We start from the raw sequence: 21470 nt of genomic DNA on the forward strand, positions 1-21470 counted from the left end.
ACTTACAGCACTGCAAGGTGTCTCTTAGGCCAAGGTTTCAAATATTTCCACATTCCTCTTGAAAATCAGCTCCAAAAGGCCAAAGCCACACAGTCAGGTGTCTAGCAGCAACACCACTCTCGGTACCAACAGGAAGGTGGGGAGAGGGTGAGCAGCAGCATTAGCAGAACCAGTAATATGCTGCTGAGACTAGCCTCAGCAAGGCCTCAGATTTGGCCTTGTTTTGGACTTGTTCTTCCCATTGATCAAGGGTTGAGGCAGCAAAGAGGCTAGGAACAGGGGGTCAAGTTTCCTGGCTCCCAGCCTGTCATTCTCTTGTGGGATACATGGATGGTATCTCTCTTGGGTTTGTGTGGACAACTGTGGTACCACTTGCTGATTGCGGAATAAAATAGACCTGGTTAAATGTATCAAATGATTTTTTAAGTGAAAATAAAGAATTTTGAGTTTAAGCATCATTTTTTTCATTAGGTATGCTATGTTGACTATGGTTTTTGTGAAAATGTTGAGAAGAGCAAAGCATATAAATTGAACCCGAAGTTCTGTTCACTCTCATTCCAAGCTACAAAGTGTAAGCTAGCAGGTAAGAAAAATATTTGAGAAAACTCACTCAATTTTTTTAAAAATTATTTTTTGTAAGCAGAGAGAAAGCCAAGACAGTATGGGCACACCAGGGCCTCTTGCCATGGCAGATGAACTCCATATGTGTACACCACTTTGTGCATCTGGATTTACATAGGTACTGGGGAATCAAACCCCAGTGATAAGCAAGCACCTTTAACCAGTGAGCCATTTCTCTAGTGCTCCAAAATTCATTTGCTTTTTTAAAAATTACTCACAAGAGTAGGGAAAGGAAGAGAAAGTATAGGCATGCCAGTGCTTCTTACCACTGCAAATGAACTGTAGAAATATGTGCCACTTGGTAGATCTAGTTACACATGGGTACTGGGAATTGAACCCAGGCCAGTAGGCTTTGCAAGTAAGTTCTTTAACTGCGAAACCATTTCCCCAGCCCCTCACTCAATTTTCTAGGTTTTGCCTTTGTACTTTTCATTGGTTAAAATTCTGAAATGGCTTGATAGCTCAAAGTGTTACAGTTTGCCTCCCTCCTTCTCCCTTCTTCTCTCTTTATTTTCTTTCTTCCTTTCTCCCTTTCTCATTCTCTCTCTTTCCCACCCTTCCTTTTTGTTTTTGCTAAGGCCTCACTGTAGCCCGGGCTAGCCTTGAATTTGTGATCCTCCTGCTTAAGCCTCTTGGGCGCTGGGATCACAGGCCTGGACACCATGCCTAGCTCATAATGTGTTTTTCTTGAAAAGTTTAAATGAAGTCATCTTTAATGTGTTCTTTATAAGATAAGGTAATTATAAAAATGTTATAATGTTTTTATTATATTTTGTTATATGAAATGTAATTGCATATACTCTTATGTTACATTTTATTCTGAAAAGTTTTTATTTTCATCTGAAAGGTTTTTTGTATTGTTTTCCTAACTTTCCTAGTAATAACCCATAGAGAGACCCTGTATCATGGGATTTGATTTGCTCACTTCTGGGGATGAAATGTGGACAGGTACTTTGCTAGCAAGTTCTGGTGTACCCAAGCTGAATTTTGTAGATCATGGGCAGTTTCTTGCATTACTAGTGAATCATTGTCACTTTTTTTTTCTCTTTACATAACCATAGATGAATATGCATGTGTGAGTTATACTGTAGGGATAAACAAGGTGTGACGGACACAGTGGTTAGGCTAATGGAAATACACATTGGGCCAAGGCTTGCACTAAATTCTGAGAATGATCATCTTACATGCAAATAAGACCTCTGGGGAAATGCTCCTTCATCTTGATGTGGTAGCTCATGGCTATAATCCCAGCATATGGAAGGCTGAGAGAGGGTGCTGGTAACAATTTGGAAGCCAGTGTGAGCTACATAGTAAATTTCAAGGCTATAGAGTGAGACCCTGACTCAAAAGATAAAAGGAAAAACAAGTCCCTATCTCAGTAAGGATGAATCCATGTGTCTCAGGAAAAGGGTCTGAGATTAACTCAAAGAAATCTGAAAAGCCAGTTAGAAACCTGTAAAAGTTGGCTTGAAAGGAATATATCAAGAGTGTAGGACAGGACTCAGATTGAAGGAAAAGGTTTTAAAAAAGGTTATGACATTGTGTGTCTGGATAATGGAACAGAGAAGGTAATGTAGAATCTGAATTATAGCTTGCACATAAAGGGGAACTATAGAAATAGGCATTATAGTACCATGGTGGGAAGTAGTGTTAGTTTTAATTAATATAGAAATCAACTTGTCGTTGCCATATACGTGACATGGAATTGCAGTTTTCAAAGAACTGAAAGAGTAATTAGACTATAACAGAATTTACCTAATACCTGTGTTAGATTAAACATTGATCTTAAAGCAGAGGTTCTCTGTACCCTTAGAGTCAGTTGGTATACAGGAAGGGAAGGAAGGAAGTAGGGAAGTAGATGTTCAACTTGCTTTAAACACAGGTTCATTTTATAAGAAGAAGTAGTTGTATATATTTAATTTGAAAAGAATCAAGGATAAGAAAGATATCGCAGAAAAGATTTATAGCTTCTTACATTGATTTAGTTTTAAAATAATGTGTTTGTATATAAAGTGGAGGCTGTTTCTCCTAGAGTAGAATTCTGGTTGGTCAAGACTTTTTGCTTTAAGAGTGCCTGCCATAGTATATCAAAGAGGCATTCAAGTCATGTTTTTTAAACCTAAAAGTAGGTAAGGAAGATTGTGAAAGAAAACTTGCATAAAAATTATTTCTATGGCAGGGCCATAATTTTAATTAGTAGTTAAACAAGCAGTGAATCATCTTATGATGATTTTGTTAGCAAGTGAAAATTAAAATCATTGCTGTTTTTCAGGGTTGGAGATTCTGAATGATGATCCTGACCTTGTAAAGGTGGTGGAATCTTTAACTTGTGGGAAGATCTTTGCAGTTGAGATACTTGACAAATCAGATATTCCCCTTGTTGTTCTGTATGATACCTCAGGAGAAGATGATATCAATATCAATGCCACTTGCTTGAAGGCCATATGTGACAAGTCACTAGAGGTTCACCTCCAGGTACCACTGTAATCACCATTGTCATTTATCATACGTACTACTTGAAAGAAAATCATCAGAAAAGAATGACACAGATTTTAGACCAACAATTGATACAGATAATCACATAAATACAGAGATAAAAGGAGTGGGAAATGGAAGGGGAAATAGCAAAATGTTAATAGTAACCATTCCTTAGGAGTGGGATACATTAATTTTTTATAAAGTTATTCAGTAAAGACAATAAAAGAAAATAATGCAGAAGAAGGGAAAATTCAATCTATGAAGATAGTTATTAATGGCTTTAGCATTTTTGTAAATGTGTAGGACATTAATGTCCCCAGAGAGCAAGTCTTTAATTTAAATTATAAAACATTCACACTGAAGGATAGGATGAAATGTTTAAAATGATCATTTTAAAGGTTTATATTAACATTGGAGAAAGGGGCACAGTATAATTGTAAATTGTTTTTATATAGTTATTTGACTAAGAGTAATGAAACATAAATCTTGGATTTGATTATCATCTTCTAAAATTGGGGCTGGAGATGGTTTAGTGGTTAAGGCGCTTGTCTGTGAAGCCTAAGGATCCAGGTTCGATTCCCCAATACCCATATAAGCCAGATACACAAGATGGTACATGCATCTGGAGTTCATTTGCAGTGGCTGGAGGGTCTGGCCCATTGATTCATTCTCATTCTTCCTCCCCCACCTCTTAAATCAATAACTATTTAAAATAAAAATTGCTAAAATTTAAGTATCCTGTAGACATAGGTTAGAAAGCAGGCATGTAGAGGAATTGATTTGTGAGTTTTTAATTTTTACTTCCATTAATGTTTCATGGTTTATGAAATAAGATTTATTCTAATAAGTGGAAAACAAGGCAGAGTTAAGAATTTTTTAGCACTATCAGATATGAAATGTGGAAATACATGTAAAATGCCTCTTTTGTGCCTGACAAATGATACTAAATAATACCCCTTTTGGAAAGAAAGGAGACCCAAGATAGTTATTGGTAGGCTTTTTATATTTAAGTAGTGAATTTAATTCTCTCCTACTATCCTTTAATTTAGATGATTTTAAAATGACATATTAGTTACTTTTCTTGTTGCTCTGACAAAATACCTGACAAGAAGCAAATTAAGGGAGGAAGGGTTTGTTCTAGCTCACAGTTTGAGAAGATACATCCGTCACAGTAGGGCAGGGAAGAGATGGAAGCAGGAGCATGAGTTATTGCTCACATTCGGTCTGCAGTCAGGAATCACAGAGAAATAGTGTTTCCCAACTTGCTTTCTTCTTTTTACTCAGGATTCCAGTCTAGGGATTATTGCTGCCCTTATTCATGGTGGGGCTTCCCTCTGTGAAACCTTTCTGGAAGTACTCTAATAGACAACCCTAAAGGTGTATTTTTGTGATGATTTTAAATTCAGTCGAGTTGGAAGATTAACCATCAGTGATGTGTAGGACATAAAAGAGAAATTCAAGTAAATGCCCTCCAGGAGCTGAGAACAACACTCTTTTCTCAAACATTTTTATGTGCCCTTTGCTTGTTCCAGGTGGATGCGATGTACACTAATGTCAAAGTGACTAATATTTGCTCTGATGGAACACTCTACTGCCAGGTACCTTGCAAGGGTCTGAACAAGCTCAATGACCTTCTGCATAAGATAGAGGACTACTTCCATTGCAAGGTATGGTGGAAAACCATCACCTCTAAAATTAGTCCTAAAACAGCAAATGGGAGTGGTTAACTAAATTACACCTGTTCTATAATTTGAGATAGATTTTCCAAAATGGGAGAGGGGAGCCCTAGGCTTCAGAGTTTTAGGGAAAAGCCCATATAATTTCTGCCCTCCTTTTAAAATGAGTGTAATTATAGGATGCTTAAAGGGGATCATCACAAGGTTAATAGCTGCAGTATAGCTTAGTGCAGTGCTTGGAATATGAGAAGTACTCGGAAATGAGTTGCTTAGAGGCTGTGTGTGTGTGTGTGTGTGTGCGTGCACGCGCGCGTGCATGCTTGCTCATGTACACGGTATATGTAGTATGTGGTGGACATCACTATACCTTGTGCCCATACTGCCCGTAAATGTGGTTCTGCAGCTTAAATTGTGAGATTGTGAGTTCTTTACTCTTCAATTCTAGTTCCCCTCTCCTTCCTATCTTCCTTCTTTTCTTTCATCCTGAATCAGTATGCGTAGAGGTTTTAAGTTGCTATTGTTATTTCCTTATATCTAGTAGGATATTATAGTTGTAGCTCAAAATGTGCTATGGTTTCCAGATAACTAAACCCTCTTGTTTCATCAGCTCTGCCCGCCCCCCATCCATGGAAGGGGAACCATGCCCTCTAACTTTGATCAGGCACCTTGGGTTACTCTATTCAGCTTTATATTTTAGCTGTTTAAATACTTCCCTGCCTGAAGAGACTATAGGGTTCTTGAGAGCAGAGACTATTGTCTTGCCTGTTTTCTATATCTGTATCACTTACATTCCTAATTCAGTATCATGCATAGAATAGGAAGTCTGAAGTATTTGTTAGATCAGGGTAAACCCTTATTTAGACTGCCATCTGGAATTGAGATATCTGATCTATATTTACCTTTTTCTGCGTTACAAATGACACAAAACTGTCTCTCTCTCTCTTCCCTCCCTCTCTCTCTCTCTCCTTGCTAGTCTGTCTTAGAGTAATCTGAGACCTCCCAGAAGGGCTAACTCTGGTGAGTCAGTGTACAGATGTCCCCATAAGCATGGTGGTCAGACAGGCACTTGACATGTCCTAGTGCTTTGCAACTTCAGTGGAGTCAGTGTATTTGGAGAAAATGCAAGTACTAGCCTGAACGGAAAAAGAGATGTGGGCCGGCCCCCAACTTCAGAGTGTAGCAGAAGAGGCCTGTAGCTGTGATATGTTAACATTTCGTATGTAATGATAATACTTGTATTGATAACATTTGGAATTAAAATCTTTTATTTTAAATGTTAGAAGTTGGAGAAAAAAGGCCTTCTAGTCAGCTGGCCCAGCAACATTCTAGTCTTCCTAGTTTTGTCAGATTCAGCAGCTCTTTTCATGTGTACCTGGTAGAGCTAGAGCCCACATGAACCCCAGTGACTCTGATGTTTGTAGACATTTTCACAGTGTTGATCTGTGAGCTGTGTGTGTACATGGCAAGTGAGTAAGCTAACATCAGCAGACAAGAATGGTAAGGCAAAGTCCCTCACACCCCATGGTACATTTTCTCTGCTACTTGCCCACTCCCTGGGAGGAACTGGGAAGTTTGTTTACATTGGAGTAAAATGGCTTGCTGTACCTCAGCATTCTATTTCCAATGGTGTAGCCACATGCTCTTTGCTAAGAACAGTATCTTACATTTCTCTTTTGTAGCACATGACCTCTGAGTACTTCATCTCACTACCCTTCTGTGGGAAAATCTGCCTCTTCCATTGCAAAGGAAAATGGTTACGAGTAGAGGTAAAAGCAGCCACTTGACTTTTAAGATTGTGATTTATTTTATAAATACAAACAGGTTTTCTTAAAAATGGAATAAGGGTTGGAGAGATGGCTTAGCAGTTAAGGTATATGCCTGCAAGGCCTAATGACCTGAATTTGATTCCCCAGTACCCACATAAAGCCAGATGCACAAAGTGGTGCATGCATCTGGAGTCAGTTTGCAGCAGCTGGCAGCCTTGGCGCTCCCATTCTGTCTCCTATTTCTTCTACCTCTCTCTGCTTGCAAATAATAAAAATATTTTCTAAATGGAATAAGCATGATCAGACTCCTCACCAATTTCTGAAAGCAAAAATGACCATTGTGGTGGAGCTACCTGTTCTCTTACTTCTGCCCCTGAGGAACCAGCAGCTGACTCACTGGCACTGTTTATGTGTGTTATGTACACACACACACACATACACTTTTACTATTCTTATATCTGTATGCCCATGTATTTACTATTTTACATATAGGTAGTAAGCTGTAGAGACTAATACAAAGTTAAAATATGTACAGTAAAAATAAATAAACACACAGTTTTGAAATTTATGCATATAGTAAAATAGAGGTTCTTTTAAAGCATACTTTTTTCCACTGTGTGTGAGATTCACTACTATAATTCATCTGTCCCTCTACTGCATGACACAGCAAAATGGATGTGCCAGTATGTCACTCTCCTCTAATATTTGGTACTTACATTACAATTTTTTGTTGCCACAGCACCACAGTGAACCTTTCTATGCAAAATTTTCATAAGAATATCAAAGGAACCAACCCTATAAAGAAAAGAGCCATCATTTTGTTGATTTTTAAATGCTGTAAGCAATACTTTAATAAATTAAGCATTCTGACTTTCCCTTTAAGTAAGACTGGGTCACATCTACATTAATGAAAGCAGAAATTCTGGAGTAATTGCTGTCATTAATGTGGATATATATCATCAGAAGGTTGAGATCATCCAGGCGTGGTGGCACACACCTTTATTCCCAGTACGTGGGAGGCACAGGTAGGAGGATCACCATGAGTTCAAGGCCACCCTGAGACTACATAGTGATTCCAGGTCAGCCTGGGCTAGATCAAGAGCCCTGCCTCAAAAAAACAAAAACAAAAAAGGAAGGTACAAACTTAGGGTTATATGATTAGCTATAAACTTCACAAACATGACTTACTGAAAGGAGTAAGCTATTACTTGATTCTTAAAGCATTATTACTTTATAATATATAAATGTGCTTTTAACTTTAAAAATAACTTCACACTTTCTGAAGAGTTGTAAAAGTAGTACAGAGGTCCAATTTTTCCATGCTGACTGTTGGTATAGCTGTTGTATAATTATTAAAAACCAGAATATTACTATTAATACAATACTATTAGCTAATAGTATTGTAGGACTTGCTGTTGTTTCCCAAACAGCCCAACCATGTCCTTTTCTGTTTGAGGATTCAGTCCAGATGCCCATTGAGAATAGCTGTTGTGTCTGCTCAGATCACTCCAAAATGTTGCTGCTTAGTTTTTCTTTGTTGTTCATGATTTTCTAAAGAGTAGTATCTTTTTATAAATCATTTCTCAATTTGAGTGTCTTCATGTTTAAATTCAGAGCTTAGGGGATGTAGCTTAGTAGAAAAGCACTTAGCTTAACATACATGAAGTCCTGAGGTTAATCCTTACCACCACAAATTTAAAAATTAATTACATTTAATTAATTCAGGTTATGCATTTGTGGCAAAGGTATCTTCTTGGTGTATGTCTAAATAGTTGTGGTAATTGTGTATTGCCTACCTTTGAGTAGAGGTAGGTAGAAGGTGTTAGGGCTCATCATTCTAGTAATATATAGAAAGTTAGGGAAGGCAAAATGATTGAGAAGAATGCTTTTTTTCTGTTATTTTTTAGCAAGAGAGAGAGAAACAGAGCAAGAATTGGCACACCAGGGCCTCAGCCACTGAAATCGAACTCCATTTACAAATAACTGCTTGTCTCTTTGTAGTTTTCCCTTTTGAACTATGTTCATTGGGTTTTATTTTACACCTCTTTTTGAGCTTCAGATTTTTCCAATTACCACAAATGATAAAATGACTAGGTTTTATGAGGAAATTGTAAAATATGTTGTGATTTTGAAACATGTATTTACTCATTACAAGTAAAATTCTGTGTTTGAATAATCTGTGTTCTTTATTTTCTTATTGTTAAGATAATGTTTTTCTATCACATTTTTTTTAATTATTTATTTATTTATTTATTTGAGAGTGACAGACAGAGAGAGAAAGACAGATAGAGGGAGAGAGAGAGAATGGGCGCGCCAGGGCCTCCAGCCTCTGCAAACGAACTCCAGACGCGTGCGCCCCCTTGTGCATCTGGCTAACGTGGGACCTGGGGAACCGAGCCTCGAACCGGGGTCCTTAGGCTTCACAGGCAAGCGCTTAACCGCTAAGCCATCTCTCTAGCCCTTCTATCACATTTTAATATTTTAGAAAATGGTCTTCTAATCAGTAGTATTTAATAATATGCCAAATCATTCACAATAAATCATATCCTACAATTAGAAAAATAGGAAATAGTGCTGTCTTTATGAATTTTGCCTATTGTTAGTTTAATGATTGTTACTGATTAGTTGAATTGTCTTGATTTTTAATATTTATTTATTTATGAGAGAGAGAAAGATGGAAAGAAAGAAAGAATGGGCACATCACAGTCCCTAGCCATTGCAAACAAACTCCACCTTGTGCATCTGGCTTTACATGGGAACTGGGAACTCAAACCCCAGTCCTTAGACTTTGCAGGCAAGCGCTGTAAATGATGAGCCATCTCTTCAGCCCTGATCAGTTGAATTGAAAGCTAGATGTTGCAATTAATTGTACTCTAAGAATATTTGATAAATACACTTAATCTAAGAGAAACTATTAATTATTAATACTGACAATCTTTGTTGCTTTTAATCTACATTTGGTATTGTATAAAATATAATTGTATGGAAATCCTTGGTCTTTCTGACATGATAATAAACAGCTAGTTTCTATCTCATTTCAGATCACAAATGTTCACAGCAGTCGTGCTCTGGATGTTTATTTCCTGGACTCTGGCAATGCAACATCAGTGAAAGTGTCAGAGCTCAGAGAGATCCCACCACGGTTCCTGCAAGAGATGCTTGCTATACCGCCTCAGGTACATGCCACACTGGCAAGATTACCTGACTGGAGGTTTGCCTGATGAGGTTTTGTAAGCATGCTCTGAGATAATGGTTCTTAATATTGATCTTGTTAATGAGCAACGCCTTAGTTCTTAGAAGTAAAAGTTGTCTGATTGAGAAAATAAGCCCAGTCACACATTTAGAATTTTATTGGATAAGTATTTGTTTTCAGGTATCCTAAGTTAGTAGGCTGTGTTGTCCAGTTAGAAGTTCATTTTAGGGCTGGAGAGATGGGTTATCCATTAAGGTGCTTGTCTACAAAGCCAGAGGACCCAGGTTCAGTACCCCAGTACCCTCATAAACCCAGATACCCAGGTGGAGCATGTGTCTGGAGTCCATTTGCAGTGGCTAGAGGCCCTGGTATACCCATTCTCTTTCTCCCCCCTCTCTCTCCTAAATAAATAACTTTTTAAGTTCATTTTAAGTAGATGTCTGTGTTCACATCTAACTGACTTCCACACAGTAAATGCTTATGTCCAGGGTTTATGGTTTAATTAACTCATCATTCTCTTTGGGAGCCTGTTCATACTTATTCATTTTTTCATAGGACTTTCTCATACATCTTAGTGAAAATATTAACCTCAGCTTATCTTTCTGCTCTCACTGAACATTCAGATGAGAGAGATTGTGAATTACTAATAACCTATTAATATTAAGAACCACTTACTACCTTTAGGGAAAATCAAAGGTTTTGTATAGGAATTAGTATCTTTTTTTTTTTCTTTTTACCTTTGTTTTTTCAAGATAGGGCCTCCCTCTAGTCCAGGCTGACCTGGAATTCATTATGTAGTCTCAGACTGGCCTCCAACTCACAGTGATTCTTCTACCTCTGCCTCCTGAGTTCTGAGATTAAAGGCATGCACCACCATGTGCAATTTTGGAATTAATATCTTTTTATACAGAGCAGGAGAGAAAGAGAATGGGTGTTTCAGGACCTGTAGCCACTGCAAATGAACTCCAGACCTATGTGCCACCTTTATGCATCTGGCTTACATGGGTATTAGGGAAATGAATCTGGATCCTAGGGCTTCGCAGTCAAGCACCTTAACTGCTAAGTCGTATCTCTAGCCCCCAAATTAATAATCGTTTAAAATACTGTTCAAGGGCTGGATAAATGGCTCAGTGGTTAATGTACTTGCCTGCAAAGCCTAACAACCCAGGTTCAGTTTCCCAGGATCCATGTAAAGCCAGATGTGAACAAAGTGGCACATGTACCTGGGATTTGGTTGTAGCAGCTGAAAGCCCTGGTGTGACCATTCTGTCTCTCTTTGCTCTATTTCTCTCTGCTAATAAAGAAATAAATATTCAACATTCAGTTTCACCAGGCATGGTGGTACATGCCTGTATTCCTATCACTAAGGAGGTAAGGGCAGGAGGATCAGAAATTCAAAGCCAGCCTTGGCTATATTGCAAGCTTGAGGTTAGCTTGTGCTCCATGAGACCCTGTCTCAGAAGAACAAAACAAAACAAAATCAGTAGCAAAATGCCCCCTGACTATTTTCCAGAAGACATCTCACTCTGTTAGTACTCAGTTTATAAAATTTCTAGCATCAATACTCAGAGTATAAAAGATGTTTTGTCACTGTAGCTTTTATAATTCCCAGTCTCCATTGCCTTTTCTAACAGACTATTACGGAAGAGCTGTTTATCCAAGCCTATGTTCATAATCACTTTTACCCCCAGCAATAATCCTGGAAGTTGATGGACTTTAAGTTTTACTGTGGCTGTCACAGCTCTGGAGTGTGCATCTCCCTGCGGACCTGCCCATCCAGGGCCAGTGTCACATTCACAAGGTTCCCTGCTGCTCATCTTAAAGTCACACAGTAGCCTTCTTTACACTGCAGCATTAGTGGACACTAAACATGTTTTTTTTTTTCCATTAATCTTAGCTAGATCCCTTGAGTGACAGGTGTATAAACTACTCTTTGCAGGACCCATAAAGGTTAGCTTGCCCAAGCCACTGCCTACCAACATCTCCTAAGAGCTCTAAGTTACAGAAGTAAGCCCATAATGTAATGTTCTGTTGGTTGTTTTTTTTTTTACTCTTAAAGTGTGAATAGATTGCCAAGATTAAAAACTCATTATTTCCCTCCACACTAAACTGCCTACTTTCAGCATTTTTTTTTTTTTTTGAGATATTTCTCACACTAGCCCAGGCTGACCTGGAATTTACTCTGTTCAAGGCTGGCCTTGAACTCAGCAATCTTCCTTCCTCTGCCTCCACAGTGCTGGGATTAAAGGCATGTGCCACCAATGCCCAGCCAGCATTTTTTTTTTTTTTTTTTGGTCATTTTGGAAAATCTAGCTAATAACTGATCTCCTTTGTGGGGCAGAGCCACTAGAGCCACCTCCCTCTCCATTCTGAGTGACCTATCTACCACCTACAACTGGCCCAGGGGAAAGAGGCTCAGAGCCCAAAGGGGTTAGGAGGGTGCTTAGAGAGCACAGGAGGAATCTGAGAACTAGATTTCATGTTCTTCACAAGAGTTCCTCCCCCAGTTCAAGGTCACATGTGGCTGAAGGTATTCCTGAGATCACCTTGTAGTTCCTACTGTGGCCATTCTGCAGAAGCATGGGCAGTAAAGAACACTAGGGAACATGGGGCTCTGCTCTCTCTCATCCCAACTTCCCTTCCAGTGTTGAGCCAAAAGGCATGGCACCCACAACATTCTCAGGAGATGCTGAGAAGTACAGAAGCTTCCCGCAAGACTTTGCAAAGGAGTGACATTTGTGCAAGCAGAAAGATGTAGATAAAACCTTGAGGGATCTTCCACAGGTTACTCGCTGAGTCATCTCCCCATCTGTAGAGTGGTGCACAGCACTGTCATGACAGAGGATTGTGACATGACACAAGTGTCTGGTATAAGCCCTGTCTCATAGGAGTGAAGGCAATAGAAATGATGAAGTAGCATAGGAACATAGCAGACACCCATACCAAGAGCTGTGATTGTCATTATCAGCGCCTGCAGTTGCTTGCTAGCTAAGCAACATGTGACTTGTAGGAAAACACACTATTCCTAAGTACCTATTTTAAGATGGTGTGCTTGCTTCTCCGTCATGTTTTGTTCTGCTTTGTTTTATTTTCAGGCTATAAAGTGCTGTTTAGCTGATCTTCCGCAGTCTATTGGCATGTGGACACCAGATGCTGTGCTTTGGTTAAGAGATTCTGTTTTGAATTGCTCAGACTGTAGCATTAAGGTTAGTTATCTTACTGGTCCTGGTACTTATGTAAAAGGAACTGGAGCTGGTAAGCACAGGGGTGTATGAGGTTTATGTGCATGAATCTCATCTTGTAATAAGTAGATGCTTTCCCATTGGACATATTCTTATTTTCATGAGATTGGTTTAACATAGCTATACTTCATGGTTTGTTTCTTACATAGAAAATTGTCTTGTATCTCCAGAATTACTTTTAAATCTTTTATTTTTGTCTGTATTAATAAAGTATGCTAGATAAATCTCTACTCCAGTTTTGCTAAGTGATACAAATTATGTTGTTCAAAAAAAAGGGCCATAGATCTCTTTTTAAAAAAATTTTTTAGACCCAGGCATGGTGGCACATGCCTTTAATCCCAGCACTTGGGAGGTAGAGGTAGGGGAATCACTGAGAATATGAATCCACCCTGAGGCTGACTACATATTCCAGGTCAGCCTGGGCTAGAGTGAGACCCTACCTCAAAAAAACAGAAAAAGAAAATTTTTTTAGAGAGAAAGAATATGAGTGGGTGCACCAGGACCTCCAGCCACTGTAAACAAACTTCAGATGCATCTGGCTTGTATGGGCTCTGGGGAATTGAATCTGGGTCCTTTGGCTTTGCAGGTAAGCACCTTTAAACATTAAGCCATCTCTTCAGCCCTAAAGTGTTTTATTTTATTATTATTATTATTATTTTTTGCTTGAGTATGTGCACGTGCGTATGCCAGGTTATCTTGCTAATGCAAAGGGGTCTGGCTTTATGTGGGTGACTAGAGTATTGAACCCAGGCTGGAATGCTTTACAATCAAGCACCTTTAACCATTCAACCATCTTCCCAGCCAGTCTCTTGATAAATATTTCTAAAGATTGGTTAAATCTGCTATTTTTCCCAAGTAGAATGGATTATAAATGTATCACTTGTTCATAATCTTTTTTTAAACAATATTTTTTGTTAATTTTTATTTATTTATTTGAGAGTGACACAGAGAGAGAGAAAGGCAGAGAGAGAGAGAGAGAGAGAGAGAATGGGAGCACCAGGGTCTTCAGCCACTGCAAACAAACTACAGACACATGCACCCCCTTGTGCATCTGGCTAACGTGGGTCCTGGGGAATCAAGCCTCAAACCGGGGTCCTTAGGCTTCACAGGCAAGTGCTTAACCGCTAAGCCATCTCTCCAGCCCCTTTATAAACTTTTTTTGTTTCTTTTTTTTTGTTTTGTTTTTGAAGTAAGGTCTCACTCTGGTCCAGGCTGACCTGGAATTAACTCTGTAGTCTTAGGGTGGCCTTGAACTCATGGCGATCCTCCTACCTCTGCTTCCCGAGTGCTGGAATTAAAGGCATGCGCCACCACGCCCAGCCCCTTTATAAACTTTTGACTTATGTCTTGTTATTGTTAAGCTGTGAGAGATAATTCATCTTACCTTAAATAAAATGAATAAAATGCTGTGTTTTAATATTCTTTTTTATTTTTTAAATTTTTTAAATTTTTAAATTTTTAAATTTTTTATTAACATTTTCCATGATTATAAAAAAAATTCCATGGTAATTCCCTCCCTCCCCACCCCCACATGTGTTTTAATATTCTAATTGTCTCTCAGAATTCAATGTGAATTTGTATTTCTTAAATTGCTTTTTGCATTTTCCAAAGGTTACAAAAGTCGATGAAACCAGGGGGGTCGCATCTGTATACTTATTTACTCCTAAGAACTTTCCTGACCCTCATCGCAGTATTAATCGCCAGATTACAAATGCAGACCTGTGGAAACATCAGAAGGATGTGTTTCTGAGTGCCATATCCAGTGCGGTCAGCTCACCTGGCAGCAGAAATAGCAATACGCCCATGTCCGACATGGGCAACTCGCTCGTGTCAGGCAGCATTGGAGAGAACTTCAGAAAGAGTATCCCAGAAGTCATGAAAAAGTCTGTGCTCGAACACACCAGCTCTTTGTCGGTGGAGGACCTGCCACCTCCTGTCCACTTGTCAAAGCCAGGGGAACACATGGATGTATACGTGCCTGTGGCCTGTCACCCAGGCCACTTTGTTATCCAACCTTGGCAGGAGATCCATAAGCTGGAAGTGCTGATGGAAGAGATGATTCTGTATTACAGCGTGTCTGAGGAGCGCCACATAGCGGTGGAAAAAGACCAAGTGTATGCTGCAAAAGTGGAAAATAAGTAGGTCCTTAGAAACAAAGTCTTTTAGTCTACTGCAATAGAAAGTGTATTTGAATGATAGTCATGGTCCTTATTCTCACCAGGAGGAGGGCTTTGGATTTCACAAATGAGATTTTGATTGTGAAATGTATTCAATGAATTGTGCGCTTTAAAAATGTATAAAATAATGTCGCTTATTTAAAATTCTAACCATATTCCTGTTAAAACCTATATACAAAAAGTCAAAGTTTAAATATGTCCTATATTTTTCTACTAGAAAAATATTTTTATTCAGAAAATGATCAGTTTTTTTCATTTAGAGTTTTTATCCTAAAAATAAAATGTTTATTGTGGAAAACTTAGGGAGAAAAAAGCATGAGAAATGAAAATCTAGGCTAGAGTGATAGCTCAGTGGGTAAAGTACCTGCTTTGCAACCATGAGAGCCTAAGTGTGGATCTCCAGCACCCACTTAAAATGGTGTGTGCCGTGGCTTGTCCCTGTAATCTAGTGCTGAGAAGGTGGAGACAGGAGGAGATTTGGACCTTGCTAGCCAACTAATTTAGCCTAATTGGTGAACTCTAGACCATTGAGAGATTCTGTCTCAACAGAAGTGGACAGTATTTTTTAAAATTTATTTATTTAAGAGCGACAGAGAGAGAGAACGGGTGCACCACGACCTCTAGCCACTGCAAACGAACTCCAGACACGTGTGCCCCCTTGTGCATCTAGCTAACGTGGGTCCTGGGGAATCGAGCCTCGAACCTGGGTCCTTAGGCTTCACAGGCAAGTGCGTAACCGCTAAGCCATCTCTCCAGCCCCATGTGGACAGTATTTTTAAATATAATGCATAAGTTTGTCCTCTGGCCTGCACACACACACACACGTATATCACCCATTTCCAAACACACACACACACACAAAGAAACTGATAGAGATATGGAGAGAGAGGCATCAAGATTAACATACAGAAGAAGCCAGTTGGCAGAAAGACTGGAAACCTATCTTCACCTGGGCTACATATAACAGTGGATCATGCATGAAAAAAAACAGTCTCACCATATACCATTATAGGAGAAGGTAGGAACTATGTAAATGACCCAAGAATGATCTTGTCTCAGCTCACTAGCCCACTTCCATTCTCAGGAGTGCTTTTCTCTTTCTTAATAAATTCTCTCTGTCAACTTAAAAAAAAAAAAAAGAAGCTGAGCCTGAGCCTGGTGGTGCTCGCCTTTAATCCCAGCACTTGGGAGGCACATAGTGAACGCCTGAGCTACAGTGAAACCCTACCTCGAAAAACCAAAAGAAAGGAGGAAAGAAAGAAAGAATAAAGGAAATTAAAATCAGCTTTTCAGTATTTGTTAAACTACTTAATGTATGCTAGTTTTTTATGCATACATATAATTGGCATATTATTAAATAAAGTCATACTTAACTTTTTTCCTCTAACATGCTGTGAATATCTATCTGCCCATTTGATAAAATTCCTCAGGAACAATTTTTTTTTTTTTCAAGGTAGGGTCTCACTCTAGCCCAGGCTGACCTGGAATTCACTATGTACTCTAAGGGTGGTCTTGAACTCATGGCAGTCCTCCTACCTTTGCCTTCCAAGTACTGGGATTAAAAGCATGCACCACCACACCTGGCTATAAATAGTAATTTATTATAAATAATATCATTGTTTACATCTCTGGTTAGATACTTACGAGATAGAGTCCTGTAAGAGAAATTGCTAGTTAAAAATGGTAAGATTCTTGGCACATGTTGTCAGCTGCTTTCTAGCAGCCATGCCACCTTTTATAAGCAACAGCAGCATCATTTACTTGGGGTAGAACCTTTCTTCTTAATTTAACACCTGCATGTTTTCTCCTATTACTGCATGTTTGCCTACACCCTCTTCTCCAGAGCCCTTCAAGATGTGCTGGTTCTGTTTCAGTGGAGTCCAAGCTCTCCACTCAGATTTCCACTCGTGCTTTGGAGTCCTAGGAAATACCGGCTACCCTTTCTAGTCCCCCATGCCAGCCTGTTTAAGAGGGAAGAGTGAGTTTACTGGTTAACGCCAAACAAAGTACACTCCCCTCTCAAGCACACATCCCTCAAAACTCAACTTAAAACAGCAAACTGCTGATTCTTACACAAAATACTTTTGGTTTTTCTTAGCATAGAAAACATAGACATTCATAAAATTGTGTCATTTTATGGAAGGGGAAAAAAACCTAACTTTTAAATCTCAGAATGAGAAGCATGATAGTATACATTTCGAAAAACATGTAACCTATGTGTCGTGAGCTTTTACTCTTTAAAAAATAGTTTTTCTTATGCCATGTTATTTGCAACTGTAATCATAAATGAGTTTAACTCAATTTGTATAAATCTGCCTCAGTAAGACCTCCATAGGATTATTTCATTACAGTAAAAACCATCATACTGTTAATTAGTATTGGAGGATGGATGAATGATGATAAATTGTGGGGAGAGCCTGCCTGGAGGAAAGAGGTTGTATGGCAAAAGAGAACCGAAGACTAGAAACCTGCAGTTTGGGGCTTCTGCCTCCTCTCCACCCCATGGCTGGAACAGCTCTACCCAGAATTCATGGGCAAATTAACCAGTTAATTTGTTCCCCGATAGTCAAGGAAGGGATATTTTATAGGTAATAGCATACTAATAGTGTGTGTTAAATTTCATTGATCAGTACCAAGTGTTTAAAGCTTCTATGTTGCTTAACACTCAAGGCTCTTCACTAACCTTCATTCCCAATCATTTAAGAATTTCAAGCACATTATTTAACTATGGTGGTCTCCAAATATATCTTAGTAAGAAACAGCTATTGAAAAATCTAGATTCTCCCTTCTTACCTTAGGCCTTCAGAGTCAGAATCTATGTGGTAGAACCCCAGAATTTGTTTTTAAGAAACTAAAATTGATAATCTAGTTAAAACAGCCTGCATGTGAACTACTAGCTCCAAAACTTGAAAACTAGAAAGAAACACAGCATATTTTTTTCATTGCTCTATGTCTCATTTATGGGCTAAAACACCAGTCACCGTCATTTGTCCTGTGCAATTTAAAGATGATGATATTGGTGAAAACCAAAAGTTTGTTATCTTTTACATAAATTAGCAACCTGTACCAAACTGGCATTTCCACATCTTAAAGAGTCTTCTCTAATCTAGCCTCAAGTATTTGTTTGTATAGTTTATCTTAAAATGAGGGTTTCCATTTGCTAAGTGCCTAGTATAAGGCCAAGTAATGTGTGAGGTATGTTTAACCTAGCACTTATGCAATGAGTTAAAATTAAATATTACACGTTAGCTAACTCAGGTCCAGGCCAGGATGACACCATTGGAAGATGGCCCATGTGGCACTCCAGATCAGTCATGGCTCCCAAACCTTAGATGCCTATTAAGAATCCTTTCTGTTTCCTAGTTGTGTCTGAGACTCCTGGAATGTTACTCCTGCACCTTAAGTCTATCTGAAGCTTTCTGCATTTCCCTAGAAGCCCCGAGTCACACACAGTATTTACATTTGGCCTCTGTGTGTGGGTTTCTCACTGTATTTCACCCCGCGGCAGCACATAAGTTTCCTGTGCCCATGCAGTCATGCTCCTGCTCTTCCACTGGACTTGAGGCTGACAAACCTGTTAAGTCTGACATACCATTCCAGTGCTGAGAACTCCTCCATAGACACTTGGCTTTGAGCTGTTATGAGCAGTCTTTCTCCCTTAGTATAGAATTCCTTTTTAATCATGTGGCTTAGACAGTAGTACTTTTAAGTGGTCTTTCATAGTCAACCTTGATATCTAGGTTTCTGTCATTTTAACAATGTTGATATGAGGAGAAAAATATATTCACATGAGTTTTTCTGGTGCCTGAACCCCAGATATGAAACTAGGGTCCTCTTCCCTGCCCTCACTTTTCAGGGTTTTTTTTAAAAAATTACTTTAGGGGGTGAGTTGGATTTTGTGGGGTGGTTTGCTTTTTAATGTTCTCACATGTCATAACTAAAATTGTGATGATTTCTCCCTACCTTCTTTTCCAGACTTTCTCTTCCACCCTACACAGAGTCTCCCTTTCAGCATTACTGGAGTGTTCACTCTCTGCTATGTCTTCACTAGTCTCCTTTGCTTACATTTCAAGCACATTTTTTAAGCTCCCATTGGTCCTGCTTGCATCTCATTCAGTCTTCAAACATGATCAGTGTACCAAATGCAGCTATTCTCTGTTTCCCCAGGGTGGAGGGACACCCCCCCCACACACAGCCTCTTTCTGACCGCACTTCATGGCTTCAGTTTCATTCTGTATGGAGGGTGGTAGTGTACCTATCTCTGCCCTTTACTAGCTCCATGAGGCCTGTAAATGTCTTTCAGTTGAACAGGTTCTATCGGATCAGCTGTGGCAGCAGTAACCTTTGAAAAAGCAGCAGCAGTCACTTCAGAAGCATTGATGTAGTATACTTTTATATTCTGATGACCATCATTTGCAGTGATTGTTCTTTTTTATCATAAAACATTTATTTACCCTTAAAGCAGGTATTGACTGTGAGTATTTTTCTTTTTTTAATCTAATGTGCTTCTAGGTGGTACAGGGTGCTTTTGAAAGGAATCTTGACCAATGGACTGGTATCTGTGTACGAGCTGGACTACGGCAAGCATGAATTAGTCAACATACGAAAAGTACAGCCCTTGGTGGATACGTTCCGAAAACTGCCCTTCCAGGCAGTCACCGCCCAACTTGCAGGTGATTTCTGTGGAATTTGACTTAGCAGCAGTACAGTTTCTGTTTTCATTTTGTCCTGGGTACTTCCATTAGTCCATTGAGGGTTTTCTTTTTTATGCTAACAACATCCTGGGAATACTAAAAATAATTTCAATCTCTCATAGTCATGCTCCATCATTACATTTACAGTTTTTGTTTCCTCCTTTGGACCTCTGCTTGTATACTTTCGGTATTACTAAAGCTATAGTCCTGGTTCAGACACAATGTTGCATTCTGCTTTGCTGCTTTTAGCACTTTTCACCATTTGGGGAGTGTTGTTTCATGGTCTTATTCATCGTTATTTTTTATTAGTGCTGGAGGTTGAAGCTAGGATCTAGAGCATGTGACACACAAATTGTACAACATCTAAGCTACACTGCAGCCCATGCTAATTGCTTTAATGGCTGAAAAATAACACACTGAATCAGTGTTTCCCTGTTGGCCAACAGTTAAATTGTTTGTACTTTTTATTTACATTTAAAAATGTGTGTATTGTGTGACAATTTTTATTTTTAAAAATTGTGTGTGTGGGGGGGGTTTACCCCGATGTTCCACCTCATTGGAGGCAGGTTTCTCTGTCTGGATCTTGCTCTGCTGTCCTTGTTGCTGTGCTCACTGAGAGCTTTCAAGAGGTTCTCCTGTCGTCTCCCGTCTCTGCCCTTGTGCTAGTGTCAGGACTATAGAAGTTTGTCACAGCTTCTGGCTTCTTACATGAGCTCTTGAGCTTAGGTGCTCAGGCTTGAGCTATGAGCATGTTATCCACTGAGCCGTCTTCCCAGCCTGTTGTTGCAAAAGAGAGAATTGGTGCACCAGGGCCTCTAGCCACTGCAGTCCAACTGCAGACACGTGTATCACCTTGTGCATATGTGTAAACTTATGTGCATGTTTCACCTTGTGTGCCTGGCTTACGTGGGTTCTGGGGAGTTAAACCTGGATCCTTAGGCTTTGTGGGCAAGTGCCTTAACTGCTAAGCCATCTTTCTAATCCCTGTTTGTACTTTTTTGCTTGTTTGTTTTTATTTTTCAACATAGTGTCTCACTCTAGTCCAGGCTAACCTGGAATTCACTCTGTAGTCTCGGGTGGCCTCAAACTCATAATAATCCTTCTACCTCTGCCTCCCAAGTGCTGGGATTAAAGGCGTGAGCTACTACACCCAGCCCTGTTTGCACTTTATTGTAATGTTAAGAGAGCTCCTCAGGTAAGTATACTAGCTAAAACAAGCAATAAATAAATGAGTAACCAGCAGGAAGAGAATTATAAGTACCAAAATTATTGATTGTATAAACTATGTATCTGCACAATGGAATATTGCACAGGCACAGAAATTCAGGCTGCTTTCATGGCCAAATGACATTCATATGTGCATCATAATGCACAGAATGCATGTATATAACCTCACCGCATCTCACATCAGCCTCTTGACTATCACCAACACTCAAGGAGCTAATTTTAATAGTGTTCAAAGACATCTATGTAATGTTGTCTGGTGAGATGTTCTTTTGCTCTTTTGAGAAAGCTGTACAGATGTTGTGAGGGTTCACCTGTTGTACCTTGCCATTGGTAGCCAGGCAGCTGGAGGAAGCTTGGCTTCATGGACCCTTGCTGTCATCAAATGGCATGGAGGCC

The 21470-nt window shown here is 39.3% G+C and overlaps 1 protein-coding gene across 1 annotated transcript in view; it reads left to right on the plus strand.

Moving 5' to 3' along the window:
• The window catches only part of Tdrd7 (tudor domain containing 7), a 73651-nt gene that overhangs the window by 43663 nt on the left and 8518 nt on the right, over positions 1–21470 (plus strand). The window contains exons 9-16 of the mRNA XM_045159483.1: positions 472–583; positions 2894–3096; positions 4632–4766; positions 6455–6541; positions 9583–9717; positions 12830–12940; positions 14588–15114; positions 19666–19826. Coding sequence (XP_045015418.1) covers positions 472–583; positions 2894–3096; positions 4632–4766; positions 6455–6541; positions 9583–9717; positions 12830–12940; positions 14588–15114; positions 19666–19826 — 1471 coding nt within the window. The remainder of the gene's footprint in view (positions 1–471; positions 584–2893; positions 3097–4631; positions 4767–6454; positions 6542–9582; positions 9718–12829; positions 12941–14587; positions 15115–19665; positions 19827–21470) is intronic.

The sequence above is a fragment of the Jaculus jaculus genome, chromosome 1 (assembly GCF_020740685.1).
Source record: "Jaculus jaculus isolate mJacJac1 chromosome 1, mJacJac1.mat.Y.cur, whole genome shotgun sequence".
NCBI classification, from domain to species: Eukaryota; Metazoa; Chordata; class Mammalia; order Rodentia; family Dipodidae; genus Jaculus; species Jaculus jaculus.